Genomic DNA, 16,559 nt, shown 5'->3' on the forward strand with positions numbered 1-16,559 from the left:
TCTTTTCAAAAGGACGTCCGTCATCCTTTGAGATTTCCAAGAATGTGTGTATAATCTACAACCAAATATATATGCAAATTGACTCATTTAAAATCCCGAATTTCTTTTTAATCGGTCTCAGAGCGTTTAGGGACGTTTCCAACTTTCGAAAACTATTTTCAGTTATAAATTATGCCTGCTGCATAGGAACCGAAATTAATCTTAAATTGACTTGTCCAACATGGCGCCTAGTACCGGCGGATTTTGACGCCTGCTGTCTTGTAAGTTAGCATTCTAGTTCAACAATGGAACTCCGTGACATAACTATGCACTGCTGCTGCCATCTTTGACCTGGAGTTGTTTTCAGGGAAAGCCCGCTGCATGGTGCTGCCATTTACTGGCCGATGCAGTAAAAGGTGTTACTTATTTTCAGGGACTATGTTCATGTAGTTAAAGTTATTTACTAAGGATTTTTTTTAATTTTTTTTTAAAGTTGCTGCGTACTTTACTCTCGTGCGTGTATAATACATTGTTCGTCGGACGTAATAATCTCACCGTCCCCTTAATAAAAGTGTTTTCTTTTGCCGCCTTTGCTCATGTGTACGTTTTTGAGGGTTTCGGTGGAGAGGAAGCTGAAAGCAAGTGTGAGACGCGTCATTCATTGGAATTCACTTTGCTAGTTAGAATCATGTGTCACCCATCTGAAAATGCAAATACTGTCTTGTCCGGAAGGAAGAAGTAAACAGCGATTAGAATCTATTTGCTTACATTAAGGGCTGATTAAACTGTTGCGGGGACAAACTGTGAAGGTTCCTAGGAGCTTTTGGTATTGCTGAACTACCACAGTCCCTATGTTGAGCTGCTGATAAATAATGTTCCGCATCCGAGGAAGCAGCAGAAATGGCTTTGGTAACTTGGAGTTTGCGCTGGTGCTCGCCGGTGCTGCTGGGCCTGTGCTGGTGGTGCGAGCTCCTGCAGGGCCGGTATCACACCGCAGCCCCCGAAGTGCACAGCCTGCAGGGCAGGTGGGGGCTGTGCAACGCGAATGGCTCATTGGTGCTCGAGGGAGACGTGCCTGGGTGCGTGCACAGCGCCTTACTGCAGCAAGGGCTCATCGAGGTACAGTTTGCTGACAGATATTTCTTCCCGCTACTAAACCCAATGGAACGTGCAACTTCCCTGTGCTATCTGCTGCAAGAGCACATGCCACCCTTTCACCTACAGTTCATCCTAATGTGAAATTGAATTAATGAAATATGTGCAATTAAGGTTAAGCAAAACTCTTTCAGCTGAGTCCCAACAAGCACCTCACATCAGTCTTTAAACGGGGTGTGGCCAAAGAAGTGTAACTATAATGTTATATTTCCATATTATGTTGATTTGTATTGTACATATGTTTTACTGCTTAGAATGGATTATCAGTTGGTCCAGCTGTGTCTGGCAAGAAGATGTTTAGGATCTTTCTCTGAAGAATAAACCTACTTGAAGATATATTTGTGTACCTGATTTTATATCATAACATATAACTAAGAATCCTTTACAACAAGCATTGGCATAGCCAATAGGTCTCGCCTTTAGGACCTGATAAGTGTTTAACCATGCAACATTTGATGTTGCATCAAGGATATTCTGCTGGATAACTAAACACTTATAAAGGCGAGACCTATTGGCTAAGCCAATGCTTGTTTTTTAAGAGCAGGCAGTAGACCCTGGGACCACTGACTGCCCTTAAAAAATATTATGAGAGCCCTTCCCATTTGCGAGTGGTTTACCACCCTTCTGTGAAGGGTGGTAAACTGCGACTGTTTTGCGACCACAATTGCAGTCGCAAAACAGTCATACATAGCTTCAGGAGTCGCTTTTAGGAAGGGGTGCCCTTGGAATGCCCCTTCCTAATAGTGAGTCGCTAATCTTATTTTGTGATTCGCAAATTGAAATGTGACTCGCAAAATAGGATCAGTACAATAGCCACATGTTTTTTGTGGTCGCAAACGGGACTGAAACCCATTTGAGCCCGCAAAAAACGTTAGTACATCTGGCCCCGAAAGTAGAGGAGACTTCACCATTGGTAGATCCTGTAACATATATACAATTTAGTGGATAGCATTCTACAATAGATTCTCATCCAGGTTCAGTGCCTCCCCTAAACATTGGAAGATTTTCCATTATGACCCAACTCTAAATAACACCTTTATTTTCTATTTTATACAACTTTTAATGTCACAAAGACATAAGTAGATTTTAAAGCTGCGTAGTAGTGGAAAATCCTACTCCTTGTGGTGCAAGTGGTATGCTCTTCATTAGAGCATTCTTTAACTGCAGAGAGTTTTCATCATCATAGTCATAGCACAACAGATGTCATTCTAATGACCGATTTTCAACTTGTGCATTCTTTTCAATTAATATAATTTAAACTTCATGTATGTATGTACATATGTTTATGGTATTCCTATAGCTCAAACCTAGCCAAAAGGTAGTGAAGCGCCTGTACAAGGTCATACATAATCATAAAGTTGAAGAGTAATAGGAGATGGAGCTGGGTTGAGGGTGGTTAATGTATTGTTGAATAGTGTTTTTTAAGAGGGGACTCTTCAAATATTTCCTAAATGTGTTGTGGCAGTCCTGATGGATGCAGGTATGTAGTTCCAGATCCTAGGTTTTTGAATGGTTAACTGAAGAGAGGAAAGGGAGGTTTTCAGAGCCATCAGCAGATATTTTACCGAACAGCTATTTCAACTCGTATAATATCTTTCTTTTTATTAAAACCATATTTCAATCTAATGCTGTTAAAACTGGCTTTTATGTTCTAATTATTTAAATAGTGCTGCTTGAATAAATTATTGTAACGCCCTGATTGTGTTACACATAGCAGCCAGATAAAAAAATGTATGAATTTAGTAAAACAAAATTGACGCCAAAAATCAAAATATGATTCTGTGTGTGAAAAGAGCAAGAAAGTTCAAACCGTGATACCTCCAATGATTTTCCCTAACATTAGTCTTTAAAACAAATATGTATAATTAAGAAAAGTGCCTGGTTCACCTCTCTGAGAGAAAATGCAGTTCGACAGGAAAACTAGCACACAAATTTTTCTGCAAATGCTATAGGCACCTTGTATGTGTGAAGCCTTAATAGAGCTGCTGAACAAAGTAGCGCCAAATAAAAAACACGTTTTTTTACACACCTTTTGTGATCATGACATGAGGTTGGGACGGAAGCATGCATGGCTGTTTAATACACCAGCTCCCCCCCCCCCTAACAAAAAGACAGATACTGTTGGCAACAGCGACCTGGTGTAAAAAGCCAAAGTGCTCACTCCATTCAGACTCTCGAAGCATGAAATACGTTTAAAAGGAAATCAAAGCTCTACTCAGAAATCAGACGTATTAATCCCAGCAGGGGAGTTCCAACAAAATATGGCTGGCAAAGTAAATAAAATCACTGCATTATTCTAGACAAAGCCAGCACTATGCTAACGGAATTGGGTGAAGGTAGGCCGTACACAAACAAATCCAGCATAAAGTGGCAATAAGAAGAAAGTGTTTCTCTTTACCCATGCTCAATTACTTGGCTCCCTCTGACACAATCTCAGTTTACAGACACAATCTCAGTTTTCCAACAAGAAAGAACGTGCTTTTGTGCCACATTTTGTTGTGTTCATGTACGGTCACTAAACCAAATGAACTCTGCAGGATCTCAGAGCGGGGCAAGAGGGGCGTGGCTAAGCAACTTCGGGCTGGAACATGGCTGCGACACAGTAGTCTGTGAATCTGCTGCACACTGCGTGGATTCTAGCCCAAATTCTGGTTGCCCATACAACCTGATTATCCTCTCGCACAATTGGGCAAAATATCGCTGAACTGTGCGAGATGTAGCCCAATCTGGTAACCCTACCGCAAAGTGGTCATGCAGCACACAGGGGCAGGAGCGGGGGGTGTGGCGGCTGGGGGAGAACAGGGAGAGGGGAGGAGACATGCGGGGGGAGCCTGAGCTTTACCATGGCCGGTTGTTTTAAGTGTTTAAAAAAAGTACAAAATGCATTGTATTTTACTGCCAGGATGATGACAGTGAGCGTGATTCGGAGTGGATTTGCCCCATCGGCTGTCAGGCCTTTTTGTTCTGCCCTGCCCTGCAGTGACAGTGCATACATGCCAACCCTCCCGATTCAGGCGTGAGACTACCGATTTGAAGGCTAGTCTCCCGCCTCCCGATTCAAGCATTCAGAAACCCGATACTGAAAATCTCACCTTTGGTTTTTTTAAATGTCCCACGTCGAAAGTACGTTTACTTCCTGCATTTCTTCCCCATTTCAAATCGGGCTTTTGGATTGGCTAACTCCGGCTCAGCAGCCAATCAGCACTTTGCAACGTCATCACTGACGTTGCACCAATGAAGAGGACAGCAATTCAGAAGGCAGGAAGTGCCGCGAAATCGGGAGCATAAAGCTCCTGAATTCCATTTACTTTTTGGGGTATGTGGCTTTCTTCACTTGCTGCCGTTTGCTGTCCTGTCGAGGTTCTCCTGGTCCGAGATCTACATTTTTCTTCCTCGCTGTGAAGAATTCCTCTGCTGATTCAGACTGGTGTTCTCCTGCTGCTGTCGGAAGATTTAAACCACCAACAGGTAAGTTTAAAGTGCTTTCATTTCTTTCTATTTGCAGCGTTCGTGCAAATATTCTTTCCATGCTGCGTAGAAACTATTTTTCCCTTGCTTGTTTATTATTTGTTTAAAGCCTGTGCTAAAGCATTCAGAAACGTTCTGCTAATATTTTAAAATGTAGATTTTTAATGTTACATTTATGTGGGCAATGTCCGCTCATTCCTATTGTCGGCGAAATGGAATTGCATATTACCCTGCCTTTACATGATTTAACAAAAAAAAATGTAAATAGGCTCCATTTCTGAAGAAGGAAAATAATATTTTGACATTGGGTTAAGACTTCAAGCAAATTATTTGTGTGATGCGTACTGATAGCATTTATGCTTACTGTGGCCAGCAGTAGTTGTGAACATTTAACCAGAATAGTCACTTTATTCTACTAGCTTGTCTTGGCGTACTTGCTTTGGGCATTAGTTTAAACTTACAAACCTTCCAAAACTGAAGTGCATCGTTTTTGGTCTGGTTTGACAGTGCAGTTATCTGCATTTACCAATATGTATTTATAGGCTTTGCCCCTGCCCAGTATTAACTTCCCTCGTGCTGGGCAGGAGGGTGTGTATCGTTCATCCTCTTGAGCCCAGTGAAGACTATATATAGTAAATTGCACACTGAATTTGTAGTTTTATACGCAGCATTTCTTTTACGGTAGGAGGCTTTACTTTAATAGTTAAGACTACAAATCAAGGCATGCAATTTATCTACGGTTAACTACTTTAGTACAAGTGTTCAGAAATGTGGCCAAATATTCTGAAAACATCAAATGCTTTCCTGCATTGAATCTATGCAGGAATGTCCTGGTCTGTGTGGTGGTGGACTGTAACCTATGTTGAAATTCCTTCATGCCTGCCCAGCTTATTTAAAGCTTTCAATTTCACCTTCTTTGAGATCTGCTTCCCATTTTCCTCACCGTGTGTTTTTTTTGTTTTGCACATGGCCAATTTACACTTTACTTGTTAAACTTCAGTCAATGCTTTCTGTCAATTGCTCCTTTGTATTTCAACACCCTTCTGCCTCACCTTCTAGCAGGCTCACACTGCTGGCTAGGGCCCCTTAGAACATGCCAGTTCTCTGGGAGACTTCTAAGAAATCATTATAAAAGATATTGGAGGGGAGTCAATTGGAAGAACTGCTGTCCCTGACTGTGTTTTGCAGCAATTTGATCATTGGAAGGGTTGAGGAGGGTTCAGATTATGATGCTGGTGGTGGTCTCAAGCAAGTTGGTTCTTATCCTCAACTCTGCGGTGGGCATTAAGAGCCTTCCTCTGACAGTTCCCTCCTGGAATGCTTTATATGCATTAGAATAACTCTAATCAAAGAATTGACCCAAATGGCTACATGTGGATCTTCATCAAACGGTCTCCCTACCCTGATCCAAGCTTGTCTGCAGGCACAAAAGACTAGTGTGAAACCCTTTTAGTGTCTTGGGGCAGGCTGTAATATGCAAGCGCAAGGAGCAGATTTATATAGCACAAACTCAACCCAAAGGTATTGGAGCGCTTTAAGTGAGCACCAGTTAGATTACACAAGGACACAAGCATTTTTGTAAGCACGGGGAGATTACGTGATGTGCCCAGAATCACCGGACGTTAAGCCGAGACTCGAACCACACTCCCAAATTGCATTGCTCATGCAAGTTATTTATGGCAACATGAACAGGATTTGAACTTTGCCTACCATTTCAGTGTATATAGATGCCAGTGTGAAATACAAACTTTTCCTGTTATATTCCATATAGGTACCTTATAAAGGCGCAGGTCACATTAAAAGTCAGCTGTAAGCGTTTTTACAGCTAACTTTTAAAGGGCCTTTTGTGAAGCTTCCTGTGTCCGTGGTGCCGACGACGTCCTCTCTGCCCGCAGCCTCTTCTCTTCCGTTCGCAGCCACTTTTCGCCCCGGAGCCTCTTCATTGCCTAAGGACGTTCTCTCCTCTGAGCTGGGACGCAGCAGCCTCTTCTTGGAAACGCAGCAGCCTCATCCCGGGACGCAGCTTGCACTTCTCAACTTGGCCCACACCCCTTTATTTTGATTGGATAACAATAGTGTTTGATCATGAGTTTGAAACGATCAGATCGCACACCTCCAAGGGGAGAAAAAAAAAGGAAGTACGAGTGTACATTCAAAGAGACATGGCAAAAAGACTTTCCATTCATTTTGAAATCTAGAAATGGGCATGGCAGTGCATTCTGTGAAATTTGTGCGTCCGATTTCAGCATTACTCATGGGGGCAGGAATGATGTACTAAAGCATGTTAATACACCAAAACATAAAAGTAGTGAACTGTCACAGACTCAGACTAAAAAAATGACCGATTGGGTTGGAGGCCGGGCAACCGAGGATATTGATGAAAAGGTGATAAAAGCTGAAGTTTTGTTTCTTGGCTTCCTAATCGAACATAACATACCCCTAGCAGTCTCTGATCATGCCAGTTCACTTTTCAAATTAATGTTTCCGGATTCAAAAATAGCTTCAAAATTCTCCTGTGGCAGGACAAAAGCCAGTCACATAGTTAATGGAGCTATTGCCCCATACTGTATTGATGAGGTAAAAAAGGCTCTAGAGAAGAAAACTTGGTTTGGCCTAGCAACTGACGGAAGTAATGATGCAAATGATAAATATCTTCCTGTTTTAGTGCGCCATGAAGATCCAAATACTGGGCACATAGTTACATCGTTGCTTGATATGCCTTCTATTGTTGCAGGAGATGCCCAGACCTTGTTTGACACATGCAACCACGTTATCAGAGAAAAAAATCTCAGTTGGGATAACTGTGCAACATATTCCTCTGATAACACTAATTCCATGAATGGTAAGCACAACAGTCTACTCAGTAAAATCAGGAGTGAACAAAAAGATGCGAAACAAAAAGTGTATGATGTTGGTTGTCCTTGTCATTTATGTCATTTGAGTGCACAAAAAGCATCCAAAGCACTGTCTGTCAAAGTTGATGATGTGCTCCTAGACATCTATTACCACTTTGACAAAAGTGTGAAGCGCAAAGGTGTACTCCGAGAGTTTATGCATTTTACTGAGACAGAAGTCAGGAAAGTGATTAAACATGTCAGTACTAGGTGGCTAAGCTTGGGAAAGTCTGCAGAGAGAACGCTAAAGCAATGGGACTCACTAAAGTCTTACTTTCTGTCAAACTTTGATGAGGATGCTGAAGGCAATAAGAAAAAGGGAAAATCTGGTGATCGAGAGCTACGACTTGTAAAGCACTTCAAAAACCCAATGACAAAACTGTATTTCATGTTTGTTCAGGCTGTGCTTCCAACTTTTGATTATTTCAATACACTACTTCAAAGTGAGGCTCCAATGATACATGTTCTTCACTCGTCAGCAATGTATCTGTTCCAAAATTTGATGGCCAACTTTATAAAGCCTCAAGTTATGGCTACAGCTTCAGATTTGCTACAAATTGACATTGAGAATCCAGACAATCATTTGCCATTAAATGAAATTTACATTGGCCTCATGACCAAACAGGAGGCCAGGAAAGAGGATCTTCTGGGTTCAGCAGAGTACAACAAATTTCTGAATGAAGCTAAGTATTTTTACATAAATGCTGTAAAATATATGATTAAGTCAATGCCTGCATTAAAAGATGACATCCTCACGTCTCTCACATTTTTGAACCCTGACACCAGACTACAAGCTACATCTGGACAAATTGAAATTCTAGTCTCTCGATTTCCAGATGTGATTCAAGCGGAAGAGTTAGAAAGTCTTCATCAACAATTCCGTCAATATCAGTGTATGGCAGACCGTGATATGCCGAAATGTGAAAGAATTGATGAGGTTTGGGAAAGCCTATCCAAATTAAAAAATTGTGTTACTAAGCTGCCTTTAGTTCCAAGCCTTGCAAAACTTGCAAAGTTTCTTTTACTGTTGCCGCATAGCAATGCCTATTGTGAAGGACTATTTAGTACAGTTAAAAAAATCTGTTCAGATTCAAGGCACAACCTAGGCAAGGACATCAAAGGGGGTCATGCTTCGACCTCTGTTTACGCTGAACTGACAGGAACGAGAAACACCTTAGTTGGAATACTAGTCTCAAAAATGAATGTCTTCAAGTCGCAAAAAACTGCATGCTGTCAGTGGCAGCCACCAAAACCTCTCTTGCAGGCAGCAAAAAAAGCCACATACACAGGCCTCTCTAGTAGGTCTTAGAACTCTATCAAAATAGTTCCTAAGGAAGTGTATTTTACGTAAGATATGATACACTGATGAATATCACTCTGCTCAGTGCTCCAAGAGTTTGAAACACATTCTTGCTTGAATATGTTTATTTCTGAAACCTTAATAAAATGTTATTGCAAACAATTGATTGCTTTCATGTCCTTATTTGCTCATGGTAGAGGTTTATTAAGTAAACGTCCCAGGTTCGTTCATTCATTGAGTATGTTGATTTCTCGGATTAAATTATATTGTGAATTAGGCTCTAAAATGCCTTCAAGCATTTGGCTTTATAGGTTCTTGTTCAATGTTGAATATGTATTTTAGTATTGGAGCTTGGTCCGCCGTTTTGGGATTGCCTGTTTAGCTGTTGATTGCTATGCACACATCTCTTAGCTCAGACGACTACCAGGCATTAGATGTGGTATTTTTGTATTTCTCCCTCAGGTTCCATAGAGTTGTGCTGCTTTGATAAATCGGACTGTGCTGGTAGTCTACCTTGGCTGTCAAAATTGCAGGTCACCATAAGCAGATTTGGGGCCGGATGTACGACTGTGGCATTTAGCAACTTACAAATTGCGCTCAATTGTTAGTCACAATTTGCAAGTCACTAAATGCCATGTACAACAGTGTCTGAGATATCTACAGAACCTCATGCACTTTACTCTTCACAGTCAAAAAGGTGAGCATTCGTCTAGACAAATTTGCTTGGAAATGCACCATTTGCCCACTCATTTAAAAAAAAAATCTCAGGGGGGGGAACCCCCCCGAACCCCCCTTGGGTAGTTCGGGCTAGCGCAATCGCTGGGGTGTGCTACATCACAAATTGTACAGCGCACCACGTGCAAATCTCACCAACCGCCACTGACATTTACTGTTATGCCTGACTTGTTTCACGTTTCACGCCACACTTTATTGAGGTCGTTGCACACGCGCATTTTTCTCCCTCTTACCGAAGTTGAAATGTTGGCATGTATGACAGTGTGCTGTAGGGGAACTGTTACCAAATTGAGAGGAGGGGCATGGATGTTTCGGAGGGCCAGAGCTGCCGAGGAGCTGTGCTTGGCTGCCCAAAGTTCAGAGTTCTGCCAGAGGGCGTTTTAAACACAAGCACTAGTGTTCCATTCAAAAACACATTAAAACAAGTAATAAAGAGACAGCGGAGAAAGTGTGGGGAGGCAGGTGAAAGACAGTCTGTTAAAAGAGAAAGGAAGAGGCATAGTGCCCATATCGGTCCGCACCCCAGCCCCCCAACAGCAATATGCATATCCCATAAATAATCAGACCAGACAACTTGTTGATGGGAAAACGTTGCTGCAGGTTTATTAGCATAACAACTATGCCAACATGGTGGGTTATCTTACAGACGATCCAAAGGCAAGCCGCCCCTCGCAGCTTACCATCTGATGGGCCAAGTAGCATTGCGGCCATGGCCAGACGGTGCTTAGCGGTTGTGGTGAGAGGATAGCCCCTCCCATATCCGGTGAACCATTGGTCCACCCTATTGCTCACCCCCCCTACGAGGGGCGGAGCGTTCAAGCGACCCCCGGTTGTACAGGTTTCCAACCGCCCGTAGGATAACGGGGCGCCGTCGCACCCCAGGGTCCACCGCACAGATCTCCTGGGGATATTAGGCCTCAGCACCCTTTGTGCTCCGGGATAGGGTACTCCTGAGTACCTTTCCGCCTCTGGATCGTCCTGTAACTCCGCCTGCAACACAAATAACAGCTGTTACCGCACAACCTCCCCCCGCCACCCTGAGATGCCGAGTAAGCGGTAGGGAGGGAAACATCGAAGGTGAAGTGGCCAAAGAGGCTGCCAGTAGGGAGGGGGAGCCTTATACACTTCCGCCCCACCCCCCACCCGGTCGGAAGTGACGAGCCTTCACGGAAGGGGCGACCAACAACCCTGGGCTGTCCCGCGTGCCATCTTGTGGCACTAAGGGATCCGCCCTTTTATGAGGGTCCCCTGCGGGGACAAGTCGGTCGGCCCGCATAGTGCCCATATCGGCCCGCACCCCAGCCCCCCAACAGCAATATGCATATCCCATAAATAATCAGACCAGACAACTTGTTGATGGGAAAACGTTGCTGCAGGTTTATTAGCATAACAACTATGCCAACATGGTGGGTTATCTTACAGACGATCCAAAGGCAAGCCGCCCGTCGCAGCTTACCACCTGATGGGCCAAGTAGCATCGCGGCCTTGTCCAGACGGTGCTTAGCGGTTGTGGTGAGAGGATAGCCCCTCCCATATCCGGTGAACCATTGGTCCACCCTCTTGCTCACACCCCCCCTATGAGGGGCGGAGCGTTAAAGTGACCCCTGGTTGTACAGGTTTCCAACCGCCCGTAGGATAACGGGGTGCCGTCGCACCCCAGGGTCCACCGCACAGATCTCCCGGGGATATTAGGCCTCAGCACCCTTTGTGCTCCTGGATAGGGTACTCCTGAGTACCTTTCCGCCTCTGGATCGTCCCGTAACTCCGCCACAGCCCTGGGTGTGGCGACCGTTGCAACCAGGGCCCCCCACCTGAGCCCACTTTCTTATTTGCAGCCTGCTACTACTAGTGCTTCTTCAAGGTCTAAGAGGAACAAGTCATGCCCACACTGGAAAGGTGAACTCCTTCTTCCTCAAAGCATCCTGTGGATTTGGCGTGCAGTGCCCCGTGTCTAATAAAGCCAAAACCCATCTGATCCGTGAATTTAAGCATTGCGCAGTTAACTCTCCTCCGCGCCACCTCCAAAGCTTGCCCGGATCGTGCCCCATGCCACACCAGACGTGGCGTGATCTCTGACCACCACAGTTCACATGTCCCTAACATGCTGCATATCTTGCACAAGTTGGCCTTCATGGCCCTCAGCAAAAACCTTTTGACCAGTGCCGGTAGGTCGTTCCCCCCCAAGGTGTATGACTAGCACAGCTGGAGGAGGGAGGATCCTATCCAGTTCTCGCTGCAATGTGCCCAACAACCCATTCCAACGCATGCCCGGGAATCCCAGCCAAATTATTTGAGTGTTGCAAAACCCATGTTTCCACTTCCTGCTTTTAGCCCACTGTGCCAATATGGAGACACCCGCGTGGCCCATCACCCAGACTTTTGTTCCTGGTAAATAAAGAGATGTGATGTATCAAACTTGTTTTATTAAACACAAATCAAACCACACTGCAAAATGAATACATCACACAACACTCTGCTGCCAGACCGGGGGCCGTGTACATGCAGCTCCATAACTTTGTGGCCACAGGCCAACTTGGATTAGAATTACATGCCCCTAACACCCCTTTGAAATGCCTCCCGCAGTGTCTGATGTCGGACCTGACAATTTAATAATGCGCTCAAGGTCTAATGTACCTTTTGAAACAGTTTGATTGCCACCGCCCCACCTGCTTGATGCCCTCCGCTGGCAAGCCTTCTATAAATGCTGTGGTGGCTGCGCCTATGCGAAAGGAATGAGTGCAAAAGCGCTTGCCCGGGGCGTTCCCCCCCAGACAGCGCCAGACATGCGTGCATAACGTGTTCCACCTGATATTTGGTGAGAGGGTGCTGTCTGCATGGATGAGGAAATAGCCGTCCACGGCCGGGCGTGCTGCCAGGTAAGCGACCACTAAACTGACTGGGCAATATTTGCTAACCACTAAGCTGTGCAACCAAAACACTTCTCCTCCCCCCCGCTGATCACTCTTTGATTGTCGCAGCATGAGTTTGAGTGCCTCGCCAGAGAGTGACACATCCTGCAGATTCAGTGCCACCCCTGACGTGTCATTCTTAGATCTAGCAACCAACTCGCAAATCCTGAACGCACCAAAGAGAGCCATGCTAAAAGTAGTCGCAAACAGCGCCGCCTCGCAAATCCTGAATGCACCAAAGAGAGCCATGCTAAAAGTAGTCGCAAACAGCGCCGCCTCAAAATCTGAGCTGGTGGCCTGAGGCAACCAATCGATCATCCCTTGTAGAGTCTGGAAGTCTATGGGTGATCTACTGTCTAGTGCCTTAGGTACACTCCTTGCCCATCCTTTTAACGCTGCCCTAATCACAAAGGCCTTGGTATGGTCATCTTGCCCCCTGAGCTTGGCGTGGTGGCTGATGGCTGTTGGTGGCCAGATATCCATGAATGGCTCTTCTTGCTGTCCTTAGCCCACAGGATAAATGACTGCACTCTCACTTCTAAGGATGCCCCTCAGTCCTCCCAAGCCCCCACTGTGGCACAAAACGTTTGAATGCATGCCCTGTATCTTTTGTTGGTCTTTGGTGCTAATGACAGCTCCCCAGTCCCCTCATTCGCTTTTCCACTTCAACAGGCACCAGAGATGTGCCGGGAAGGGGGTCGCTTCCTCTCTCGCTCTCGGCCATGCTTCCCGGAACCGGCGCCACTGAAAACGAGAGAGAGCGTCAGCCGCAATGTTCTGGGTAACTTGAATGTGACGCGCCCTGCATTCTACATTACTGAAAAGACACACTCGCACCAGCTCACGTAGGAGGCACAAAACCAGTGGACAACTAGCAGAATGAGAGTTTATGGCTTGCACTACCGCCAGGTTATCTGACCATAACAGGACCCTTTTGGCTGACAACACTGAAGGCCACAAGTGAAAAGCCACAACAATGGGGAATAACGCTAGCACTGTGATCTTAGCTGTAACCTTTTTCTTATGCCAAGCGTTGGGCCATTTCTCTGCACACCAATCCCTGTCCAAAATGGCACCAAACCCTGGCCTACCAGAAGCATCAGTGTAGAGCGCAAGGTCGGGGCTGCCAGCCCAGGATGCCCTCAAGATCACTGCCCCGTTGAAATTGGCCAGGAACTCTGCCCACATGGCCAGGCCATGTTGCATGCCCTTACTCAGCTTCACCATGTGGTGCTTCTTGGTGACTTTGGCGGTGACCCTAGCGAGTCTCCTGGCAAACACCCTACCCGCTGGGATGATTCTAGCTGCGAAGTTGAGTTTACCTAAGATGCCTTGAATGCACTCCAGGGAGGCCTTGTCCAGTCCAGCTAAAGATTGGATTTGACTGGCAAGGTCGCTCACTTTGTCTGCCGGTAATCTGGACACCCCCGCAATGGTATCAGTCTCAATTCCCAGGAACGTTAACACCTGCGCTGGCCCTACTGTCTTTCCAGGGGCGAGAGGGACCCCCAAATGCCCAGTTAGGTGTACAACGTCTGCCAGGGCCTGAGAACAGTGCTGTGTCCCATCGTTCCCGATGAACAAGAAGTCGTCAAGGTAATGAGTCACCCCTTCCACCTTGTAGGTGTCTTGGAGGGCCCATTGCAAGAAAGAACTGAACGCTTCGAAATACACACAGGACACAGCGCAACCCATGGGCATGCATTTGTCATAATAGTACTTTCCGACACAGAGCATGAGCCCTCCTCCAAACCATGGTTAACAGAAGCCCCCTCTGGATATGAGAGGTGATGAATTAGTCTGAAGGCACCAGGTTCTTTCTTGGGTACCACCCCCAGGGGCGAGACAACAAAGTTTTCCATCGGGGGAAGCAGGCAAGGTCCCCCCACCCAGCCCAACGATCTCTCTTTCTCCACTTTTGCCCGAACTACCTCTGGTTGGTCTTTCGCAGAGCTAAGGTTGTCTGCTTCTCTGCTGCCGAGGGCACCTACGTAGGGGATCCTGAAACCTTCATGAAACCCAAACAACAACAGACGGCTGTCCGTCCCCAGGGGATAACGCCTAAGCAAAGGGGTAATGTTGTCTAGCATAACAGGTGAACAGCCTAATGCAGCATGCCCTGGAGAAGGAGAAGGAACCACTGGGGACAAAATAGCAGGCAAGTTAGAGAAAACGCCACCGACCAGGTGTTGAGCAGGGGCGGGAAAAGGTGGCGGGGGAGGGGGAACCTGAGCTAGGGGCGTGCTGACTGATACAACTGTGCTGCTCCCTCTTCCTGCTGGATGAGAGCTTTGTTTGGATTGGCAAGAGGCCGCAGAGTGAGGTCCCTGTAAGAGGGCGGGTTTGATAAACAGGCGTGGAGGCGGTAGTGGTGGTTTAAAGGAAGAAGGTTTATTGAAAACAAGTGACGATGTGACGGGAGTTTTGAGGTAACGGGTTTTTAGGAACCCGTTTGGTGCCAGGGGATAACACCCGAAGACCTCTGAGTTCTCCCTGTTCCGGACCACAGAAACACGGAGTCTTCTAGTCGCAGTCAGAGATCAAGTTTTATTGGCAGCTACCAAGTAACAGGTGTCCTAGAAGCACGACAAACACGGGTCATGTGTTCTCAGGAGACTGTTCGTTTTTACAGAACCAGCCTTCTCCTTATATACAGAAATAATAGCTGCAAGCAAGAATTCTTGAGTTTATGATATGGCTATACACATATTTCTACAATAATACAAAAGAGCGAAGTCATGTAGGCAAGCCCGTATTTTAGATGTCCAAGTCGTGATAGATTACCTAGCCAGGCCCGGAACTCCCATCAGATATCGGTGAAGCCCCAATAAAAGAATGCACCTCCTAGTCATAAAACTGGCCATAAACAGGGAGCGTGGACAGGTGTGTATGTGTGTAGAAAACATGATCTGTACGCGGTGAATGGTTTGTGGTATGTTGTGCATTGATGCTATCGTGTTTGGCCACTGGGCGAGGAGCTGCCCAAACAGGTTTGGCTGGAGGCAAGGGAGTCAGTTGGGACAGGTCAGGGGGGAGTCAGGGAAGGTGGACGTGTCCTTTGAGATCAAGCTCGACCTTTAATTGACTTATCATGAGGGCAAGACACAAGATGGATACCGTTTACAAAATGGAGTCTGAGGGGTCGGGACGGAAACTACGATTCAGGGGTGTTAGCATGTCTCGATCATGACGCAAATGCATAGGAATGATGTCCTAATCATTATCGGTTCGTCGACACCAAATTCGTCATGGTACGTTGATGTTTCGGGACACGGGTATCGGACCTCGATACCGGCACAACAGTAGGGTCCAGAATTTCAGAACCACAGACCCTCCTTTTGCCCTCATATAAGGCAATAATTCATGTTATTCCGAGTCTAAGTCTGTATGAAGGAATTCGTGGAGATGCTGCTGTAGCATCATTCTGTTGCTCATTTCGTCCCTTGACACAGGCTTCCGTACACATGAGGTAGCACAGAGGCCACATAGTGCAGGAGAGCACTGTACACACAGGCAGAACATAAACAGAAGTGCTAAGATCATCCCAATGAAGATCAGTGTTTTCCATCCCTAGGTAGCGATCAGTTCCCAGAACCACCCTAGTAAGGACCAGTCCCCTTTTTCTACGTGAAGGGAACCAGATATCTCGTGTAGCTTAGAGATGGCCTGGTACACTGTCGGTGCGTTATCAGGGATGAAAATGCAACAACTGGATTGGATCACTCTACACACACCACCACGATCGGCGAGTATGATATCTAGGGCAACTCGGTTCTGAAGGGTCATAAGTCGATCCGACTGAAGTTCGGTCGTCAAATTGCCAAGGGCTCCGGCCGTTGTAATCACGGCGGATTCAACTATCCTCGATAACTGGCGAATATTCCTGCTGTTCACCATAGGCCCCCAAAATGGCAGAAAACCCTTTGCGAAGTCAGCGAATTACTGACCCGCGGTGTCGTCTTTACTCACGACACCTCTAGCTGTCCTTGTCCGATGGTAATCTGCTCTGGCCGTGTAGGTGGGAGGCAGCAGAAATGAGATAAAACATGTACCTGAGAAGTCAGGGGGCAACCAGGTGTAGGCTTGGTCATGGCAGACGAAATACGTGCCTTTGGCTGC

At 46.0% G+C, this 16,559-nt stretch overlaps 1 protein-coding gene across 1 annotated transcript in view; it reads left to right on the top strand.

Moving 5' to 3' along the window:
* Nucleotides 1-635: 635 nt before the first annotated feature.
* MANBA (mannosidase beta) overlaps nt 636-16,559 on the top strand; it is a 286,149-nt gene continuing 270,225 nt past the window's right edge. The window contains exon 1 of the mRNA XM_078676071.1: nt 636-1,098. Within this exon, the coding sequence (XP_078532197.1) occupies nt 880-1,098 (219 nt within the window). The 5' untranslated portion in view covers nt 636-879. The remainder of the gene's footprint in view (nt 1,099-16,559) is intronic.

Source organism: Lissotriton helveticus, chromosome 2_1 (assembly GCF_964261635.1).
Source record: "Lissotriton helveticus chromosome 2_1, aLisHel1.1, whole genome shotgun sequence".
In the NCBI taxonomy this organism is placed as follows: Eukaryota; Metazoa; Chordata; class Amphibia; order Caudata; family Salamandridae; genus Lissotriton; species Lissotriton helveticus.